The following is a 21,785-nucleotide window of genomic DNA, read 5'->3' on the forward strand; positions in this document are numbered from 1 at the left end:
TTCTGATAGTTTGTTATAAGAAATATTAGAATAGGGATGAAATTATACTAATAGGAAATAGATCAAGAAATGTAGAACGTGAAGTAAAATTTAAATATCTCAAGGAAACTAATGGAAATTCTTTAGTTTTTTTTAAAATTATGGATTCTGATAGTTTGTCATTCTTTAGTTTTTTTTTTCACTTTATTTATATATCTCAAGGAAACTAATGGAAATTCAAATAAAAAATCCAATAAAAATTAACTACAATATGTTTAAACAGTTTATACATGACGTGAAGTAAAATTTAAATAAAATATTTATTTAAAATATGAAATATTAACTTCATAGTTAGTTTACAATCAATAGAAAATTTCATTGTATACCATGCACGTTATTTGTTGCATCGTATGTCTAATCATACTTGTCACATTAAATTTTGAGTCATTTGTATACTAATGACTCATAAGATTGCAACGTATAATTGAATATATGTTTTGGTGGATCTAGTCCTACGTGTTAAAGTGATCGGCAATGTCTCTTGTTTATGTTTATAACAAAACAAATACTTGGTCCGTCCATTAAAAGTGTGGCACTTTTGGTGGCTACAAAATTTAATAAAATTGGTGGTGATTTTTTATGTAGTTGAGAACGAATTCCATCATTTTTTGAAATGAATGATTGAGATTGAATTAATGATGGTTTTTTTATATATAAATAAGAGGTATTTGTAAGCATAAAAGATAAGGAAAAGATGTGGACTCATTGTCTAAAAAAGAAAGTGTCATACTTTTGATGGACACCCAAAATGACAAAAATGTCATAATTTTCGTGGACGGAGGGAGTAGTCCTTATATCAGAGCAATTAATATAAGTTATATTTCGTCGAGTTTCATTGGGGAATCATTTTTCATTGTATTGTAGTAGAAACTTAGAAAAACGACTTAATACTTGGCTAGGGTCGATCACCTTTAGCATGAATCGAAAAGATGAGTTGAGTGTGTTCAACCAGCTAAAGTTGTTAATCTCGACGAAACATAACAATGAATCGAAATGATGAGGTTAGGGTTAGAATATGTATATGCATGTGTCCATTCCAAAACTCGACTGTAAGTAATTTCACGACTCTTTCTCGTTACAGACTCGTTAAGTGCATGAGCCCACTAATTTTATGAATATAAGTTAACAATAATGTCTTAAACTTTTAATAAAAGTACAAAATATTACAAAGTAAATGTGAATAAAGAATACTCTTATTAGAATACTCCCTATGTCCCTACAATGCATACCTATTACGTGTTTTAAAAAATTGGTTGAGTGAAAATAAGTGTGTTGTGTTTGGCCCACTTACCAAAAAGGAAATGAAAATACATTTCGGGAATAGTCCAAAAAGAAAATATTAGTATAAATTATAGGGACATAGGGAGTAGTACAAATAACAAAAGATTAAAAAAATATGAAAAATTCCACCTAGACATTTCAATTAATATCCCCATCAATGATATTCGTTTTGAGTTTATATCCTTGTAAATTTTAATCCTAATGTAAAAGTAATTTTGCTACTTTCTTTCATCTCAAACTTGTATAGTAATATGATACGGACAAATTGCTCAAGATTACCTTTCTAATTAGTTTGTTATTTCAATTGGTTATTTAGTCTATTTTAATTAGTTTTATAGTAGTAACATTTTATTATCATTTTATGATTCTAGTTTATTTTCTAAGTATGATTCCTTTTTAGGCATATAAATATCACATTTCATGTATTATGAGGGTATACTTTGATATTATATTAAGTTTTCAGTAAATTTCATTTTTCATTGAAGACTGTTTATCTTATATGTTTATTCTTTTGTGTCAAGCGGTTATCGGGACCCTTGCTTTTTTTTCTTGGTTATGGATACCAATGACAAAGAACTCACTCTCATTGATGTGAGTGGAGGGATATAATTATTTGTTGCATTGTTCCAAGATTTAAACGTTCGTGTCGAACGAATAAAGGTATGATCATAATGCATTCAAGGTAATTTGGATGACGAATAAGGAGTCAAAAGAGTAAATTGTGTAGTTTCTCATTTTGCTTGTACGAATTATACCCATGAAGATGATTCATCTGATGAAGAAGTAATAAAATTATTTGACAAAAACCATAATACTAATTCTGGAAATATCAATAGTAAATGTATGATGAAATCTATAAATCTAATGGTGATCACACTGGTGTGCATAGGGGTGGACCAAAATACCGAAAAATTAGTATATCTCACTTACCGTACCAGAAATATATCAAAAATACCGAAGTTTTTGGTGTACCGTAAATTTCGGTACAATTTTATACCATACTGATTTTTTTTTGTATGGCAACATTATCAATTTTTCTCATACAACGGCATACCGATATATACCGATATTGCGAAATGTACTATATTATATCTATAGACAATAACTATGATTTTAGAATGATAAACACTCATTTTACATGATTTTTATGGTTTATTCTTTGAAGTGTGTCAAAATTGTGCCTTGTGATATTTATTTGCAGTCAAATTCATATTATTTCGTGATTTCATGCTTTGATATAGTTTTTACCAATTTGATGCAGGAATGAGTGTTTTGAAGCAATACTTATGAAGAAATGTGTCCGAGGGACGAGAACGAAGAGAAATGGGCCCAAAAATCTAGAAAAAAGTCAAAGAAACGAGAAAAGTCGAAAAGGCGAGAAGATAGGCGATCGGAATTTTGATCACCGAAATTATTCTTGGGCCGTGAAGAAAATCGACGATCGCGATCGCCGAACTCGCCGACTCAATTTGAAACCCGAATCTTGAAGAACGTGATCGTCGTTATTGTGCATGGATGGTGTGCAACATATCCTATTGAAGCCTCGAAAAGATGATTCAGCATTATTTCGGACCGGGAGCACGTATTGGTCGCGATATCTACCTAAATATTATCTCTCAAACTTTGGTTGATAACTTGAAGTTGTCCGTGGAAAAAATATCATAAACCTTATAGTATTATGTGGATTACTAATGATGGGGGATTTAAGGTGAAAGACGATGTTGTGTGCCTCTATCCGTTAGCAAATACTATAAAGACGGAGTTTTGTGTAATGTTGTGGCTATGGATGCTCATCAATTGTTATTTGACAGAGCATCAATATTTGATATATGAAAGAATGACTCGAGAGCGCAAATACATGGTACTTGCCATGAGGTGTTCAAAGAGTAACTCATTTCAAATTTCATGAAAATACTAAGATTAATTTAGATACATAAAAATACTAAGATTAATTCCTTATTTAATTTAATATATTAGAACTTTAAGATATTTTAAGACCTTAATTTTTTCTACTACCATTTAAACTAATTTTACTTGATCTATTAATCATAAAAAATAAACGTCCTTTTAAGTAATAAATAGCAAGATTACAATTCCCATCCTTTTTCGCAAAATATTACCGTTTCAAATATTCTATTTGCACTACGAATATCAATATATTACAAGACCACGCAGAAGGCAATAAAAAACTAATGAAAATACAATTTTACAATTAATAATATAATTAGGTAGCGTGGTCTACTTTATGTCCAAAAATTCGCTGGGACGAGATTTGAAATAATTTCTGTCTACACCTAACATAAGATTATTATACTAAAATTTCCAAATGATTCAATTTGGGGTAGCTTCTACTCTCTGACCAATGTCTTTCCATTGCAAACTACCTTTTCAACAAAAAGAAATGGTCGTGGTCGTAATTAAAGAACTCGCCTGGTCAACTTCCTTCACTTAATTCCTTTTTTTTTTTTTTGCATTATCTGCATTTTCTATTCATGCAGTCACATTTTGCACTAAGTTTTTTAATTGGCGTAAGATTTTTAGGTTCTAGAGTTATCCGAAAATAATACTGACATCTAACAACAATCACGAGCAACTATTAAAATCAAATAAAATCTGTGGTCCAACCCAACCCACACAAACAAACACACTTTATTCCAAATGGAACTCAAATTCATGTGCCTACACGTGAATGGTACACCTAAATACAAGAACTTCAATAGTCTTTAGTGTTTTTCAATAAGCAAATCTCTTATTTCCGGAGAGAGAGAGAGAGAGAGAGCTTAATCGAGCCGAGTTCAGAATAGCATAATTCATTTCATAATATTATCATGACCAAGACATCGTACGAATGAATGTATACACTAACAGCCTTCAAACACCTGCTATATCAAGAATAATATTTTTTCCCCAATATAAGCAGTTATGTAACCAAATGGGCTAATAATTTGCATCGCACAAACACGAGCAACGGCGAAGAGGGAAGAGGCTGCGAATGAATTGGTTAACTAAGCAGCCTTGTTTTCCGGTTATACGAAAGCATTTAGACATTCCCTTCACTCTTCTAAGCATGAGAGACTACTCTGTTAGAGCGTTAATCTGAACTCTTCCCAACACTGCAAAGATTATAAGTTATCTCAGCATATAAAATGACGAAGAATGTTGATTTATTTCGTTTCTCTATGTATGGTAAAACAAAGGCGATCAACTGGAGGATGGGCAGCATACAGGAAGACTGACCTTTTTCTAGGGACAGGGGTTGGGAAATGCTGAATGCACCTCGTTAATTTCTGCAACTATATCTGGAGTAAGCTCGACTCTGCAACCATCAAGCACCTCTTGGAGCTGCCACAGCTTTGTGGCTCCAAAAACAGCACTGGCCACAAGAGGGTGTCTCAAAACAAAAGCTGTCAAATAGTCTCATAAGGCACACAGCCGATTTGAACAATCAATATAAAGGAATGTAAGAGCACAGTGATAGGAATGTAATTTTAGAATCTACAACTTCTTCACCACCTTGTGAAAAGCACACTTTCATTAAGATTAATGCAAAACAAATGATAATGGAAAATGAACATACAGCTAAGATGTTTATTTTTCGCATTGTTAGCATCTCCACAAATTGGAACGCGGTGCTCACAAAATTACAATTACGGGTAGTTGTACAAACAAATTGAATCAAATCGGAAGCATAAACATCCAAATTTGTTTAAACTTGAGCCTCAACAGAGAATTGAGCTACATAACTTATTCAATATACACATTTTTCATCTTTTTAGTTGTAGTTAATTAAAAAAATGTGTGTAAATCGGATTACAATACTACCAAATATAAGTGGACAAATAATAAGGTCTTTGCAATGTTTGGTTAGGGTGCGTTCTCTTTGGTTGTAAATTTATCATGAGAAAATGAAGGATAAACAAAATTTCACCCTTTAAGTCCTTCCTTTCTTTTCCCACATTTTCTACTTGACCCTACTCATTCCTCATTTACACTACAAAGGAGAGATAATATTATTCCTCCAAAAATGGTGTGATAATATTATCCCTCATTTTTAGTGTAAATGAGGAATGAGTAAGGGTCAAGTAGGAAATGTGGAAAAAGAAATGAAGGATTTAAAGGGTGAAATTTTATTTATCCTTCATTTATTCATGATAACCAAAGAGAACGCACCCTTAAGCTTAAAAAAAGCTTCTAAAAACATGAATAAGATTAATACAAGTCTATATATTGTCAAAATAAATCTACAAAATGAGCTCCAATGCTCTATAATATTCACAAATCAGATTCTGGTCTTATAATCCCCTTTTTAGTGACTCCTCCAAAATTAGAACTATCACTACTGGCATTTTCTTAACTTTTGTTTTCTAGATAGTACGGTAATACCTCGTAGTTTGACCATATATAGTATCACTATTTGTTTGATTGAATGTATTAAAATATATGAAATTATATACATATTGAATTATTGTTTGGTTGGATGTATTAAAACTCACTATTAAATTGCACTTTCTAAAAAATCATTTGTACTACTAGTAGGAGAGCAAGAAGATGGATAGTTTAGTGACTTTAGTCTAATAAGAATCAATATATGTTACACTTATCTTTTGTAGGAGTATTATGAATCACATTTAGGAGGTATGAAACATTTTTGTCTTCTTCATATTTTACTATATCTCTAGAATCATACTCCCTCCGCCCCGCAAAACATGAGTCGTTTCTTTTGGGCATGGGATTTAAGAAAGTAGTATTTAGTGTGTTATGTGTGGTAGGTGAATAAAGGAAAAAAACTTTTGCCATATAAGAAAACGTAACAAGTTTCGTGGGACGGCCTAAAAAGTAATACGACTCATGTTTCCTGGGACGGAGGGAGTATAATACTCCTTTCGTCCCAATAATAATGTCCCAAATTTCCTTTTTGGGCATCTTATTTATAATGTCCCAACCCAAAAAAAGAAACAACTTACTTTATCCACTCTCTCTTCATTTACTTTATCTTTCTCTTACTTTATCTACATTTTCTTAATTTGCGTGTCATTTCTTCGGGACGTTATTATTGGGATGTAGGGAGTACAAAATGAAGTTAATAGAGACCTTGTTGTTGCTTTATCAGGGACTTTGATTTTTGAAGCAAACAAGATACTACTCCTATCACACTTTTCAATTGCCATAGATATCAATCACGCTTTTATCACACATAGCAAACAAGCCATTACCATCTTTTAAAACAACAATTGAAGATCTTACTTCTAGCTTAATATATCACATCTCAGATTATGCAAGAACTTATCAATATAGCAAATGAGCTAATCAAACACAATCTTTTGCTAGGAGAAAATTGTGAAACACGGATTGAAATCTAATTAATATAATTTCCTACTTAAAAGCCCCCCCATCCCATCAAAACACACACACACACAAAAAAACGCGAGGATTTAGAAAGAATCCCCAAAAAAGTTAGTATTAGCACGAAAAAATATTCGTTAGCTACATGACACACAATGTGCGCCGAGAAACTTTACTTTCCATGATTAGGCTGCATAGCAAATCGAAATAAGTTCACACTAGGAAACGGGGGTCTCGCTAATCTTATTGCACAAATACTAAAATGATTCTCCAATTTGAAATTCAAAATCTTTTCTTTTACTCTACATTAATTACCTGGCTGTGGTGGCAATTTGCGCCACGTCCCTTTAACCAATCAGAATCCACCATCCATCGAACACTTTCCATATAAACCCCTCTTCGTGCACTCCGCCGTTTCATCACTGCAACACCACACTACCTAACTTAGGGTTTCTGACTACCTAAAGTCAATTGAAAGAATGAACTCCTCCAGAGCCGCCTCCAACAAAAAGAGGAGCAGGTCCAGGGCCACGAGATCTGGCCTCCATTTCCCTGTCGGCAGAATTTCCCGATTTCTCAAGGAAGGGAAATATTCTGATCGGGTTGCTGCTGGAGCACCAGTTTATTTAGCTGCAGTCCTTCAACGAATGGCTGCTGAGGTGATATGTTGAATATAATAAATGTCTTTTTCATTTGTTTCCATTTATTATTTCTATCTCTGTTTTTGGAATTTGCCAATCTGTTTAAATAAGTTTCTTGATTTAGGTTTTGGAGCTCGCAGGGAAAGAGGCTAAGAATGAAGGAAAAAGCAGAATTGTGCCTCGGCACATAGAGCTGGCAATTAGGAGTAATGAGGAACTAGGCACACTTCTGAGTGATGTTACAATTCCGGGTTCAGGAAAGAAGATCCAGTTTCATCAAGATCTCCTGCCAAAAAGCACAGGAGAAAAGAAGAGAGACATCGGCTCCAGCTCTAACTGAAATCGAATGTTTAGGTTGAATAAATGTTCCTTATCAAAATAAAGAAATTTTTCCTGGGCCCAAGATTTGTTGTTTTCATTAATCATGGCATTTCTATCCTTCTCATTCACAATGCTTACCACATAATTTGGTTGTATCTACGTAATAGTCAAATCCACATCAAATTAAATTGTTGTGAATGAAATTTTAGCAATCTACTGAATAGGGTAAACGATATGTTCAAAGCATAATTCCATCGAGCAAATAGAGAAAGAAAATTCACTAAAGGATGGCGTTAATACCTTTTACCTACTACGGTTCTTCAGCGAAAAAATTAATATAAAATGATCGGAAATGCATATTAATAGTTCCTCTCCCTGAGACAATTTAAAGCCAGATATAATGCAATAAATACAAGTATATTACAATCTAAATACGCTAAGAAAATACTCTCACCTATAGCAAGTGATACAGGATGAACATCATACTTCTTTGCAATGGAATAATATAACTGCAAGACATAATGAGAAGTGACATTAGCATAGCCATTATATTCTAATTGTTGCAACTAAGTATTAAAGAATGTTTTAACTTAACTGCTTACATTGCATTTCAAATTAAGGATTCGATTTTGATGGGATTTTCGGAAGAGCTCAAAAGGACTCCATTACAATGTCGTTCTCAGATCTACCAAACTCACTCAAAAACAACTCCGCATAAACCAAACTCAATGAATTTGTTCTTAAGGATTTCAGATTCATACTGAAGTCCTTCAATCCAAATACAACCGAAGACAATAATGCACTATCTATAGTAAATTACTCGGAGATATTATAGAATGACTGGAATAGATTTGGATTTCACAAAAATTTATAGCAACGCACCGCTATAAACAAAAAATTACAAGCATAGCTTTAACAATGTACAAGTGAACATATTTTAAGAAGGGAAAAACAGTGTGAAGACCACCAAGCATGCTCATTTGAAGTAGTAAAACATGGACGTTGAATATTCATGACCAAAACTGAATAGATAAGGCTTTACTTTTGTGTAGAATAATCAAGTAATAATAGTAATAACAAGAAGAAGAAAAAGAAAAAAAAAGAAAAAAGACTCGCTTACCCCGGCTGCTTTTCCAATGATACCATCTGACAGGTTGTATCTCGACTCCCCTTCAGCATACCTCCCTGAAAATTAAAAAAGCAAACTGTCCTATAAAAAACCAATTGTAGTTGCTTAAACCAAATAGGCCTGGACAAAAACCTTTGAAAAGATTCAAACGAGCATCACTTGGACCTCCATCAAGTGAGAGATATTTCCCAGAAAGAATTCCCATTGCCAAAGGGCTATACGCCAGTAAGCTTACCCTAGAGAAAAAGTAAGAAACACGAGCATCAATGGCCATAATATTCATGAACTAAACACCAAGAAATATCACCAAGAAGGCTACCACAGTTCAATCAAATAAACCCACATAAGGTGGTCAAAGTAAATAAGAACATCCAATAACATTGAAGAATTAAAAGAGCATACTAGTCCCTTTCTTTTTGACATTTCATTATACAGATGCTTAAGAAATTCAAAATTCAAAATTCAATAAAATCTACACAGAAGCACAAGCTAAACAAATTCCTCATGCCAAGACGGGAAGAAGAGATAAGACACGATGAAGACCATTCATAAAATCCCTAACCAAACAAATAAATAAAAAATCAAGAAGATGTAACACAAAATATTGGAAAAAAGCTGTCAATATGGTGATTTGCAAGAGACACCATAAATATCATGCACTCATACAAGTATATGAGAAGTTAATTTCTCGTGATATTGACAAACAAGGAGTAAGGAATGCATGCAATCTGATTTTGGATATGACATGAAACTATTGCATTACTGTCGTTATATTACAGTCTAGATTTTATGTTCATATCTATTCACATATCTTCATCTACATTTCTAGTTTTTTTTTCCTTCTTTTGAATTTTTGATGTAATCGTACCAAAACATCAGAATAGGTTTTAGCATCATATAGTTCCATATGAGAATTAAACAAATAGATTGTAATTGACCCTCCAGAATTTCTATGCAATATAGATTCATATCAATACTTAGAGCTCATAGGTTGTGCTTAGACGGGGGAATATGAAATTATTGGTTTTAGATTCACACAATTGAAATCACTAGTTCGGATTTAATCAAATTTGTGAAAGAAAAACAAAACAAATCAAATTTTACATATTTAAGTGTCATCAGTTGTTTTCAAAGAAAAAATAAGAAACATAGTCTTATGGAGTATCAATTTTCACATCAAAGAAAACATAGAACATTTAAGATAATAGACTAAAAATAAGGGGTAATTGCCTGTAAATTCCTAACGTTTACACGGAATTGGTTTTTGCACCTATTTTTATTTTTCTTCTTTTAAATACCTAACCTTTAGTTTTTGTCTCAAATTTATCCGGCGACCGGTTTTTTCCTACGCCGGCGCCGGAAATGCCACTGTGGCAGCCGGAATCGACGAGGTGGCAGCCGGAATTGACACATAAGTATATATTTGACATATGGAATAAAATTAAACAAAAAAAAAAGAAAAAAATTTCACATGTGGATTAAACCCCCCTCCCCCCGTCTTCTTCCCCCTTCCCCCGTGTTCCCCCACCTGCCGCCTTCCGCCTTCCGCCCTCCCCACCGGGCGTCGATCTCTGCAAATCGGCCACACCACCACCGCCGCTGCCTCCCTTTCCCCATCCTCCGTCGACCCCTCCCCCCCCGTCTTCTTCCCCCTCTCCCTCGTTCCCCCACCCGCCGCCCTCCCTCCTCTCCTTCCCCCACCATCTGCCACCGGGCGCCGATCTCTGCAAATCGGCCACGCCACCACCGCCTCCCCTTCCCCATCCTCCGTCGACCCCTCCCCTTCCCCCACCCTCCGCCGCCGCTACCTGACCAAATCGAGAGGCCCCTCTCCTGTCTTCCTCTGCTGGCCTCTCTCTGTCGGCCCCTCTCCAATTCGAGAGGCCCATCTCCGCCGGCCCCTCTCCAAATCGAGAGAGTTGCTGATGTCGGCCAATGTTGAAACAGAGGAAAGGGAGTCATTTTTGTCGTCGGAAATCGGAGGGAATGGGGGCTAGAATTTGGGGATCTAGGGTTTTTGGCATCGGAGGTGGCGGCGTGGTTCTGAGGGAGACGGAGGTGGCGGCGTGGTTCTGAGGGAGACGGAGGTGCCGAGAACCTCTCTGTGTGTCGCCGGTGGTGCTGGCAGGGGGAGGGAAGGGGGCGGCGAAGGAGCAGCCGGTGGTGCTGGCAGGGGGGAGGGGGTATAAGGGTTTGAGGAAGATGATGATGATTTGGAATTTTTTTTGTTTTTTTAATTTTATTTTTTTGCCACATGTAAAAAATATGTTTAGGTGTCAATTCCGGCTGCCACCTCATCAATTCCGGCTGCCACAGTGGCATTTCCGGCGCCGGCGTAAAAAAAAACCGGTCGCCGGACAAATTTGAGACAAAAACTAAAGGTTAGGTATTTAAAAGAAGAAAAATAAAAATAGGTGCAAAAACCAATTCCGTGTAAACGTTAGGGATTTACAGGCAATTACCCCTAAAAATAATTTGTAAATACCAAAAACTAAAAATGTTGACAGTAGTGTGTTTGATAGTGGGTGACTGTCTGTAGTGAGTGTAACTATGTAGTAGCACTGTAGCATATGTATGTATGCAATGTGAGCATGTTGTGTTGGATGTGTATGAGTTTGTTGTTGTTGTGTGTGTGTAATCTGAGTAGTTTGTAGTGTGCATGTGCGGGTATCGGTGTCGGTGTGTGTGTGTGTGTGTGTGTGTGTATTATTATGTGTAGAATGTGAGCAAGTGTTTGTGCACATATGTAGAAGTGGATGAATGAGTGTGCAGTATGCACATTCATGCATTATTGTATGTGCTTGTGTTTGTGGTGAATCTTGTAGATTTGTGCCTGTGCGCATGTGTCAGAGTGTTTGAAATCCATCCAAAATGAAGAAAGATCAAATAATTTGAAACCCATGTGGGTTTAAAATTCATTGATTTGAGCCTTGTTGTCAATTAAATTGAGTTGATTTGATTGTGAATTTCAATTCCCTCAATCTAAACACAACCTTAGTTATGATGCTTACTCAATTGTAGTTGGCTAGATATCGGTCAATGATTTTTATCACTCACACAAGTTCATGTTCAGTGACTTCTCATACATATACAAACCCCATATAACAAATAGAAGACAAAATATAACTAAGGAATAGGACTGGTACCCCTTTGACATTGTCTACTTGCAGCAACAAAAAACAACTTAATAATAAAGGTGTTGGATGATCCTTCGCAATACACAATTAGTCCTCAGACCAACTTATGTTTGAGCTTTCACAATCTACATTACTCATATTAGATCTTAATCTAAGTCCACAAGGCCATGATTCCAAGTATAATGAGCCATCTTATTATAATGCACTTATTGTTGTCTTGTCTGGAGCTATAAGGTCATCCGGCAAACACTTAATATCATCCAACTACTTGTCATAATATTATCTCTTACCTATTTTTGGTCTTTCATGTCCAAGCCTTCTGTATAGTGATTCTGAAAATTGGACAAGGTGCTTGAGATCCTACACAGAAGGATGACATGCTGAATGCTACTGAGAAGAATATAACTTGAGGGTGAAGTAAAATAGGTGTAAGTAGGAACTTTGTGTATCAGCTGAATTATAGCCAAGGATCAGTTAGAGAAGTTTAAAGAGTTTGAGAAAGTCGAGAATACACTTGAAAACAAGTTGCACAAATGTTTGTAGGACTTACACGAAGGGAAGGGAAGCCATATAATTGTGTAAAACACCACACTAAGTCGAGATGAACCAGTTGAAAAATGTCTCTCACTAGAGTTTGACACTAAGGATTTAAGTTCGTCAGTATGCCCTTAATCCTTAAAGAAACTGAGAGACAAGTAACAGATTCAATCAACCCTATCAAAAATCTTGGAGACAACAGAAGTGACCTTGCAGAAACAGCTTCATTTCTATTATTACTCACCACATTGAGGGCCATATATTGTAGTTGAGAGTCTATTAACCTGCCATTTGCTCTGAAAACATAATAAACAGCTAATACCCTTACCAAAGGATTTTTCATACATAACTTTGAGCTTCTTATCAACAACTTTGGCATGATTAACATCTATGGACCAACTTAAGGGGGATGCTGACGATTTTGGTAGTTAGAGCATTTTCTGTTATTGTTTATAAGGATGCTTGTGAAATCTTAGGTTGTTTCCAGTTTCTATCCAGTAACTATGTTGCTATAAATCTTGTCCTAATGTTGCACAGGAGTATGAAAAAATTATTATTTTCCCGAGTTCAATTAAAACTGTTACAGATACATCAATGACTAAAACATGGAGATGCTGTGAATGTTCTGATTTTTCAAAATAATCTGGTCACGCCATTCCTTACAAATCCTATGGATCACACTTTACAAATAAGGACAAATGATATAATATTGATAACCACAGGAAAGTGTCATTCATCAGAGTCAGAGAAAACTAGGATCAGCAACACGAAGAGGTGGCTGAAAATAAAGCTTTTCTTAGCCATGCCATTGCTTAGGTTTTGAAAGCTAAACAATTTCAACCCTTTATAGATTTTAGTCAACCATTTCTGTTGATGGATTTTATTTCAATTGAATTGCTGAAATACTTCAATTTTTTTGTTCTAGACCAAGCTTTAAAGTCAGCCGTAATTTTGGAGAGGTTATATATTTTTACTGCTAGTATTTGTTGAAAAGTAAACCATCATAATTAAGAGAAGAAGTATACTCCCTCCGTCCCATTAGTAGTGTCCCATTACTTTTGGGCATGGAGATTAAGGAGTATGTAAAAAGTAGATAAAGTGGGTTTGTGGAAATTATTTAAATATTAGGTATAGAGAGAGAGAGAATATATTGCCAAAGGGAATGGGACATTCCTATTGGGACGGCCCTAAAAGGAAAGTGGGACACTACTATTGGGACGGAGGGAGTATGAAATATGAGTGCTTTGCTATATGAAACTAAAGTATGATGGTACAATCACCAAGTTAAAAAGTGTCTGCTTCTTGGACTTATTACCATATTTACTTATAATATATTATACTAATCTATGTGTTATGCACATATACTTTTACAAGCATTGGAATCAAATAACATTCGTAACTATGATATTGTCAACGCAAACAACCTAATAGTATAAGCTCTAGACACTTTACGTTCTCCTGTTTGTGACACATAATAGATACATTCTCTACTAATACAGCCATAGGGGTTTGAAATAGGTACCTCTCATGGTGACAGCATTCGGCCATTCCAGAATCAAAATTTCGGCAGAGAAGGTTATAAGCATTCTGGAGAAAAAGGTAGATCCACATCCAATTATCATTAAGTCGTGTGGGCACAGAAGCATCCACAGAAGATTTGAGAAGAGAAGCCTCACTATTTTAAAATAGAGTCGAACCATACAACACCTGCACAGAGACTACTCTAGCATTGGAAGAGACACCTTCAGCAACATGAAGGAACTTCATGAGACCATACGGCGTTTCATTACTTAGTCCAATGTATCTTATCTGCAAGCAATATTTCAATCCCCCATTATGAAACACAGGTCCAATTATATTCAGTAACAAAGGTGCTTAACCTGCAGAACCACTGACCTTACCAGAACAAATAGCTTTGTCCAGAGCGATAAGTTGTTCCTCAAAACTAACAGAGGGAAAGGTCCGGTGAGAATCAAACTCGGTTTCTCCAAACATAGGAACATAGCTGCAAGAAAACCCATGGTTGTAAAGTGATGCAACAATGTATATTGTGTGATTTCATGGGAAGGCAATTGGCTTCAAAGCCCCAAGGCTCTAAAATCATTTTTAATGTGACACATTAAATTGATCTTTACTATGTAGAGGTAACAAGAAAGAGACGAACACTAACCGGTCCGGCCAATGAAGTTGATACAAGTCAATGTAATCACTTTGCAGGCGCAGCAAACTGCGAAACACGATTCTTATTAAGTTTAAGGCCAAACAATCAAGGGCAGAACATAAAGGAATTAGTAAGAGCCCAAATTAGTGATAACAGAACTATTATCAGGTAAAGTCTCCAAGAGCAAGAGAACTTGAAACATAATAGTACACATGCCGACCTATTGTCAAGTGCCTCGGCTATATTCCGGGAATCAATACTTTCTGGTCCATTTCGTATCCAAGTCATTTGCCCTGATGGCCCACAAACCTATATCCAAGCAATTAAACATATATTTAAGCAAAAATGTATCTAGTAGCAAAACCAGGGATAGATTGTGAAACTTTCTGGTCTTATAGACTAGAACAAATGAATGCCATTGTGCACGACCAAATTCTACTGATACTTGTCAATGACACTTGTTTAGTTGGATACTAGCACTCTGACCAGTTAGGAAAAATAATAGATTCTACTATGAACTCTCATGGCAAGGAAAAGTGATACAACATAGATAAGCAAAAGAGTTCGAAGGCTAATGTCTATGGCCCTATCTTATAGATAGTCCTAGATGGACCAGCCATTTTGAAGCACAAGGGTTACAAATCGAGCCTAGTGAAGCATATTCAAACATTGAAGTTTGTCAGGAAAACTTTTAGTCAGTTTTGGAAGAATTTCACAACAAAATGTCCCAAGCACTAAACTCAAGATCAAAATTTAACACAACTATCAAAACCTTCTATATTGACACATTTGATACAATCATCTGCAGCAGAAGTTCTAAAAAATTGATTCAGGAAATGAAAATTACAACTCAATTCTGCAAAATTACAAGTAATTGCATTCGGACACCTAAAGAACAACACTTTGTTGAGCAGGCAACTGTGACAAAAAATTTAGTGCAAAAATCCAAATGAAAGAGGTTCAATAACTGTACTTAACCAGCAATAAGCTTAAAAGGTAGAACTCTACTCATACGAATCAGCAAATACACATACAACACATAAATTATTCAAAAAAAAGCTCGACTAAGTCAGTGAGACCTTCGTAGCAAGCACTACACGATCTCGCGGGATATTACGAGACCGAATCCAACGTCCGAGATATTCCTCGCTCCTGCCTTGAGTCTCGGCACGCTGCGGCACGGGATACCTACACCAAAGAGCGGTGTAGATGAAAATTAGAAAACGCCAAATGCAAATGAAGGTGCAAAATTCAGTAAGTGTACATTTCGGCGGAGTCGAAGAAATTGATTCCGGATTGGAAGGCTTTGTCGAGGAGCTGGAAGGACTGGGGCAGAGAGTTCTGTTCGCCGAACGTCATGGTCCCTGAGAATAACGAGAAACCATGTTGTAGAGAGAGAAAGAAGTTTGTATAGAGAGAGAGGGAGAGAAAGAAGGTTGACCTAGGCAGAGTCTTGAGACAACCAAATCGGGAGAGAGATTGAAGAGCGGCACCGCCATGGAATAACAGAGGTTTTGGAAGTCCGCCGGTGGTTTTAGATAATGTGTGAATTCCGTTTGACCACAAAGTCGTTTGTGTAGATTTTGCACTTTTTGGTGTATGGATGGGAAGTTTTGCTGCACAACATGATTAACCAAATGAACAAGAAAGGTTCAAATCTCGCTTTAAAAAAAAGTTTCAAATCTTTAGGAATCGTATTTTATTTTTAGATGATCAATAATGATTTCCACATTCCATAGTAATTCCAACTCTCAACTTAACGAGAGAAAAAGCGTACCAAAGTTACGTTTTGTTGTCAATAAACTTATCGTTAAGAATGGTATTAATCAAATACAAACATTCCTTTTAGTAATGATTTAATAAATCAGAAGATATGATTGAAGTTCCATGATTCCATAAACATGAAGCTTATCATTGAGATTCGACTTCGATAAATCCTTGTGATTCTACTAGAGATTTCGTCCTTCACATCAGATGCCTATGACTTCCAATTTGTCTGCAGATGAGCTCAAACTCCTTCACATTGGTGTGTTGCAATTATCACCACTTTTCACAAAATCCACTCTTAAGATTTGCGTCAACATTCCCACGACTTTGCTGTGAAAGAGAACATATAGTACTATAAATAGTGTGAAAATTGTTAACTGAGAACAACTTTTTCTACTCAACTAATAAAAATACATTTTTTTCTTAAAACTCATGTTTTTACCTCTTAGGCCTTAAATTAGTGGACTGATGCAGTATGATTTTAATCTTGAGTGGAGATAGGTGGATCATAGGGAGCTATTCTTAGGTGCTATTGGGAGTTAACAGATTTTCTTGAGACCTAACGGAGATAGATAATTTACTAATCTACCGTCATTGCTACTCTAACGAGAGTAATTGATTATATGTGTGATCTCTTATCATAGTTGGATTAAACTGGTAATTAGAATTAATAGGTTAATTATGTGAATTTGATTGATGACTTTACATCCCTAGACTCAATCATTTATTTTCTTATTTTATATTTGATTCTTATTTGTTTTGTTTTATTATTCATTCATTCATATTAGTGTTTTATCTGGATATTGGTAGAGTCTTGATAGGATTACTTAGAGTACTTTTGTTTATCAATCCTCGTGGATACGATACCCTGCTTACTATTTATGTTATGGTTATACCCAGGGCCGGCCCTGACATTCCGGGGGCCCTAGGCGAAAAGGAAAAAAGGGGCCCCTTAAAAGATGAAGGTTCGAGAAGTTGTAGCTTCGTGTAGCATTAACTATAAAGTGCAATAAATTAGAAAACAATGATCAAATAATTATAGAAACAAATTTAGATCTCCTAGCATTTTGAGCAGATAATGAGATAATCAAATTGAAATTCACAAGCAAATAGAGAGAATTAAGAATAAGATAGAGTTAGAATGAGAGAGAGAATGAGAGTCTTGAGAGAGAGCAGAGCACTCAGTCTTCTATCAATTCAGAGAGAGAGAGACATTGGGGAAAAAAAGAAATGAGAGAGAGACGTTAGTTTGTTGGGAATTGGAAGAGAAAAAGGAATTAAGAGAGAGAGAGAGAGAGAGAGATCAGGGACATTAACTTGCTGGGAATTGGGAAAGAAAAAAGAATTAGGAATTGGAAGAGAAAAAGGAATTAAGAGAGAGAGAGATCAGAGACATTAACTTGCTGGGAATTGGGAAAAGAAAAAAGAATTAAGAGAGAGAGATTAGTGACGTTTATTTTGGGCCTAGGAAAAGTAGGAAACATAATTTTTTTTTTAATTGGGTCAATAATAATATTGGGCTTTACATTTTTTGGGGCCCCTAAAATTTGGGGCCCTAGGCCATTGCCCCTTTGGCCTAATGAAAGGGCCGGCTCTGGTTATACCGTGTTAGTTGCAGTATTTTTATTGCTAATAAATTTTTGATCAGGAATACATGTTATTTTATTTCTTAATTTTTACTCCAATCAATTTTACAAAAAAAAAAAACTCCAATCAACAATGTAAAATAATTATAATAGAATATCTATTTTTAATATTAAATCAAATTGTATCTAGATATATTATTGGGAGATTTTCAAAACAACCCAAATAATACATAAATTATTCCTAACCTATTTATTCTCAATAGAAGTGGTTTGGTATCCGTAGATCAAGGCTAATTCAAAAAGGCAATGGAAATACTAGAGATAGAGACATCATTCAAGCCAACTCATCAAAGTTTGGGACTAGTCCTATTGAGTTGGACGTTATATGAATTGCAGGCTATTCATTCAGTTGAAATCTTATTATACTAACTTTTTAATTTGTAACAAAGTTAAAAAACTAAATAACAAGAAAAAACTTATATAATTAAATGAGCACATGATTTTCAGATCAATCATATAGGCCTCAAGTTATTTTCTAGTCAACCCTATCTAATTGTTGGGCTATTTGAGTTGGAATATTATTGAATTGAAAATTTTCAGTTATAACCTTCTTTGGTGTTTGAACTATTCAAATCAAACCATAAATTTCGAGTTGGATTGACATTTGAAGAGGCGGAAAGTAGAGTTTTGAATACCTTTTTTGTTTAAATTTGCTCACAATATGATGTCATTTTGATCATATATATTTGCAGGTATATTAATCATCCAAATAATAAAAGTATATTTGTAAAAATAATCTATCGCAAAATCTTGCATGAGGTCAACCTCATCGTATGAGGCGGGTTTGACCCGTTTTTGACCCGACCCGCGAACATTAATATATAACGTATTTGTTTACAAATTAATATAGAAGTGAGCTGGTGCAATGGAAGAGGCGCCTACTTTTTCCTTTATTCCATATAAGGTGCAGGGTTCGAAACCCTTTACACCCAATTTTTTATCCTTTCTTTTTTTACCTTTTTTAGGTTTTATTTTGCTGGTTTTATTTCCTTTTTTCTTCTTCTTCTTTTTTTTTTACGTTTTTTTCATGTTTCATGTTTCCTGGTTTTTTTTTTTGTATTTTTTTAAATATATTTTTTTCAGTTTTTTTTTCTTTTTAGCATTTTTTTACTGCTTTTCTTTTGCGTTTTTTTTTTACTGTTTTTATTTTGCATTTTTTATGTATTTTGATTTTTTTATTTCTTTCAGTATTTTCTTTATTTTTCATTTATTTTTAATTTTTAGTTTTTCTTTTGTATTTTTTATATATTTTTGTGAAAAATGTAATACTTTTAAAATATTACATTTCTTCATAACAATAATATAATTACTTTTTATGGCGACAATAATTACTTGAACAAATAACTAAAAGTATAAGTTCTCGTGAGTAAAAATAACAATTATCGTAAACAAATATTTCAAAATTATTACATTTGTTTATGATAATTGTTAATTTCATTTATTAGAACTTGTGCTTTTAATTATTTGGTTAAGTAGTTATTATAGTAAGAAAAAGTAATTATTGATATGAATAAAAGTAGTGCTTATTTTTACTCATTCGAACTTAAATTTTTAGTTATTTAACCAAGTAAAAATATTGTCATAAAAAAGTAACCATTGATATGGTGAAAGGTAACATTTTAAAAATACTACATTTCTTCACAATAATGTTTATTAGGGTTTAGGATTTAGTATTCATGGTTTAGGGTTTAGGATTTATACTTTATATTAAAAAATAACATTTCAAAAATGTTACATTTATTCATGTCAATAATTTTTTTTTCATTATAATAACAATAGTTATTTTGAATAACGTAGAAATAAATAATAGAATGGCGAAAAAATAATCAATAAATTATTCAAGTAATCATTGTCGTAAAGAAAAGTAACTATTGATATGAAGAAATGTAATTTTTCTAAATTATTAGATAAAAAAGGTAATGTTTCGAAAACATTACTTTTCTTCATGTTGATTATTACTTTTTATCACAACAATATTTACTTTGGTTTGAAATAATGTAGAAATAAATAATTTTATTTATTTGGTGAAGTAATTATTTTCTTGAAAAATAATATTATTTTTATTCGCGAGAACTTGTACTTTTAATTATTTTGTCAAGTAATTAAGCATTGTCATAAGAAAAAGTAATTATTGATATGTATAATACTTTAAATTGAATAAAGGTAAATACTTATATTAACATAAGTATATATTTGTGAGAACAAATGTATATTTTATGGTTATTAAAAATAAATATTCATATTATGATTTAGTGTTCGGGTTTCGAGTTTAGGAAAAATAATACTTTATATTGAATGAAAGTAGATATTTATATTAACATAAGTATACATTTGTTAGCACAAATGTATATCTTATGCGTATTAAAAGTACATATTCTTATTAGAGTTTAAGATTTAGTGTTCGAGGTTTAATGTTCAAGGTTTATAAGGTTTAGAAAATATAATAAACGAAGATAAATATTTATATTAACATAAGTATATATTTGTACCAATAAATGTATATTTTGTATTTATTTAAGGTTTAGTATTCAAGGTTTAGGGTTTAGTATTCGCTATTTAGGGTTTAGTATTCAGTGTTTAGATAATTACAAAATATAGAATGACAGGAAATACTTATAGAAACATAAGTATACATTTGTACAAAGAAATGTATATACTAGCCTAAATAAAAGTAAATATTTCCGTTAGGGTTTAGCATTCAAGGGTTAGGGTTTAGTATTCATTAGTTACGGTTTAGTATTCACTATTTAGTGTTTAGTATTCAGTGTTCAGGTAATTACAAAATATAGAATGTCATGAAATACTTATATTAACATAAGTATATATTTGTGCTAAGTGCTAATAAATGTATAATAGTTTAAATTGAATAAAGGTAAATACTTATATTAACATAAGTATATATTTGTGAGAACAAATGTATATTTTATGGTTATTAAAAATAAATATTCATATTATGATTTAGTATACAGGGTTTCGAGTTTAGGAAATATAATAATTTATATTGAATAAAAGTAGATATTTATATCAACATAAGTATACATTTGTTAGCGCAAATGTATATCTTATGCGTATTAAAAGTAAATATTCTTATTAGAGTTTAGGATTTAGTGTTCAAGATTTAATGTTCAGGGTTTATGGTTTAGTGTTCAGGGTTTAAGGTTTAGAAAATATAATAAACGAAGATAAATATTTATATTAACATAAGTATATATTTGTGCCAATAAATGTATATTTTGTATTTATTTAAGGTTTAGTATTCAAGGTTTAGGGTTTAGTATTCGCTATTTAGGGTTTAGTATTCAGTGTTTAGATAATTACAAAATATAGAATGACAGGAAATACTTATAGAAACATAAGTATACATTTGTACAAAGAAATGTATATACTAGCCTAAATAAAAGTAAATATTTCCGTTAGGGTTTAGCATTCAAGGGTTAGGGTTTAGTATTCATTAGTTACGGTTTAGTATTCACTATTTAGTGTTTAGTATTCAGTGTTCAGGTAATTACAAAATATAGAATGACATGAAATACTTATATTAACATAAGTATATATTTGTGCTAAGTGCTAATAAATGTATAATAGTTTAAATTGAATAAAGGTAAATACTTATATTAACATAAGTATATATTTGTGAGAACAAATGTATATTTTATGGTTATTAAAAATAAATATTCATATTATGATTTAGTATACAGGGTTTCGAGTTTAGGAAATATAATAATTTATATTGAATAAAAGTAGATATTTATATCAACATAAGTATACATTTGTTAGCGCAAA

General features: G+C 33.4%; 1 protein-coding gene across 6 annotated transcripts; it reads right to left on the reverse strand.

Moving 5' to 3' along the window:
- Nucleotides 1–4,114: 4,114 nt before the first annotated feature.
- On the reverse strand, nucleotides 4,115–16,740 carry LOC130995337 (uncharacterized). 6 transcript variants are annotated; one of them, XR_009092125.1, is made up of 14 exons: nucleotides 16,031–16,315; nucleotides 15,854–15,953; nucleotides 15,669–15,777; nucleotides 14,810–14,898; nucleotides 14,599–14,655; nucleotides 14,325–14,433; nucleotides 14,136–14,237; nucleotides 13,951–14,015; nucleotides 8,887–8,990; nucleotides 8,746–8,810; nucleotides 8,080–8,134; nucleotides 6,979–7,085; nucleotides 4,558–4,693; nucleotides 4,115–4,433 (listed from the first exon to the last, which is right to left on the reverse strand). XR_009092125.1 is itself a non-coding variant. In XM_057920586.1 (13 exons), the coding sequence occupies exons 1-12, from the start codon at nucleotides 16,086–16,088 to the stop codon at nucleotides 4,564–4,566; spliced, it is 1,074 nt and encodes a 357-aa protein (XP_057776569.1). In that variant the 5' UTR covers nucleotides 16,089–16,740; the 3' UTR covers nucleotides 4,115–4,433; nucleotides 4,558–4,563. The 6 variants fall into 6 exon arrangements, 2 of the variants coding, with proteins under 2 accessions (XP_057776569.1, XP_057776570.1); XR_009092126.1 differs by having other exon boundaries at nucleotides 4,558–4,724; nucleotides 16,031–16,314; XR_009092128.1 differs by lacking the exons at nucleotides 4,115–4,433; nucleotides 4,558–4,693 and adding exons at nucleotides 4,702–4,724; nucleotides 7,926–8,000.
- Nucleotides 16,741–21,785: the final 5,045 nt, after the last annotated feature.

Source organism: Salvia miltiorrhiza, chromosome 7, assembly GCF_028751815.1.
Source record: "Salvia miltiorrhiza cultivar Shanhuang (shh) chromosome 7, IMPLAD_Smil_shh, whole genome shotgun sequence".
NCBI classification, from domain to species: domain Eukaryota; kingdom Viridiplantae; phylum Streptophyta; class Magnoliopsida; order Lamiales; family Lamiaceae; genus Salvia; species Salvia miltiorrhiza.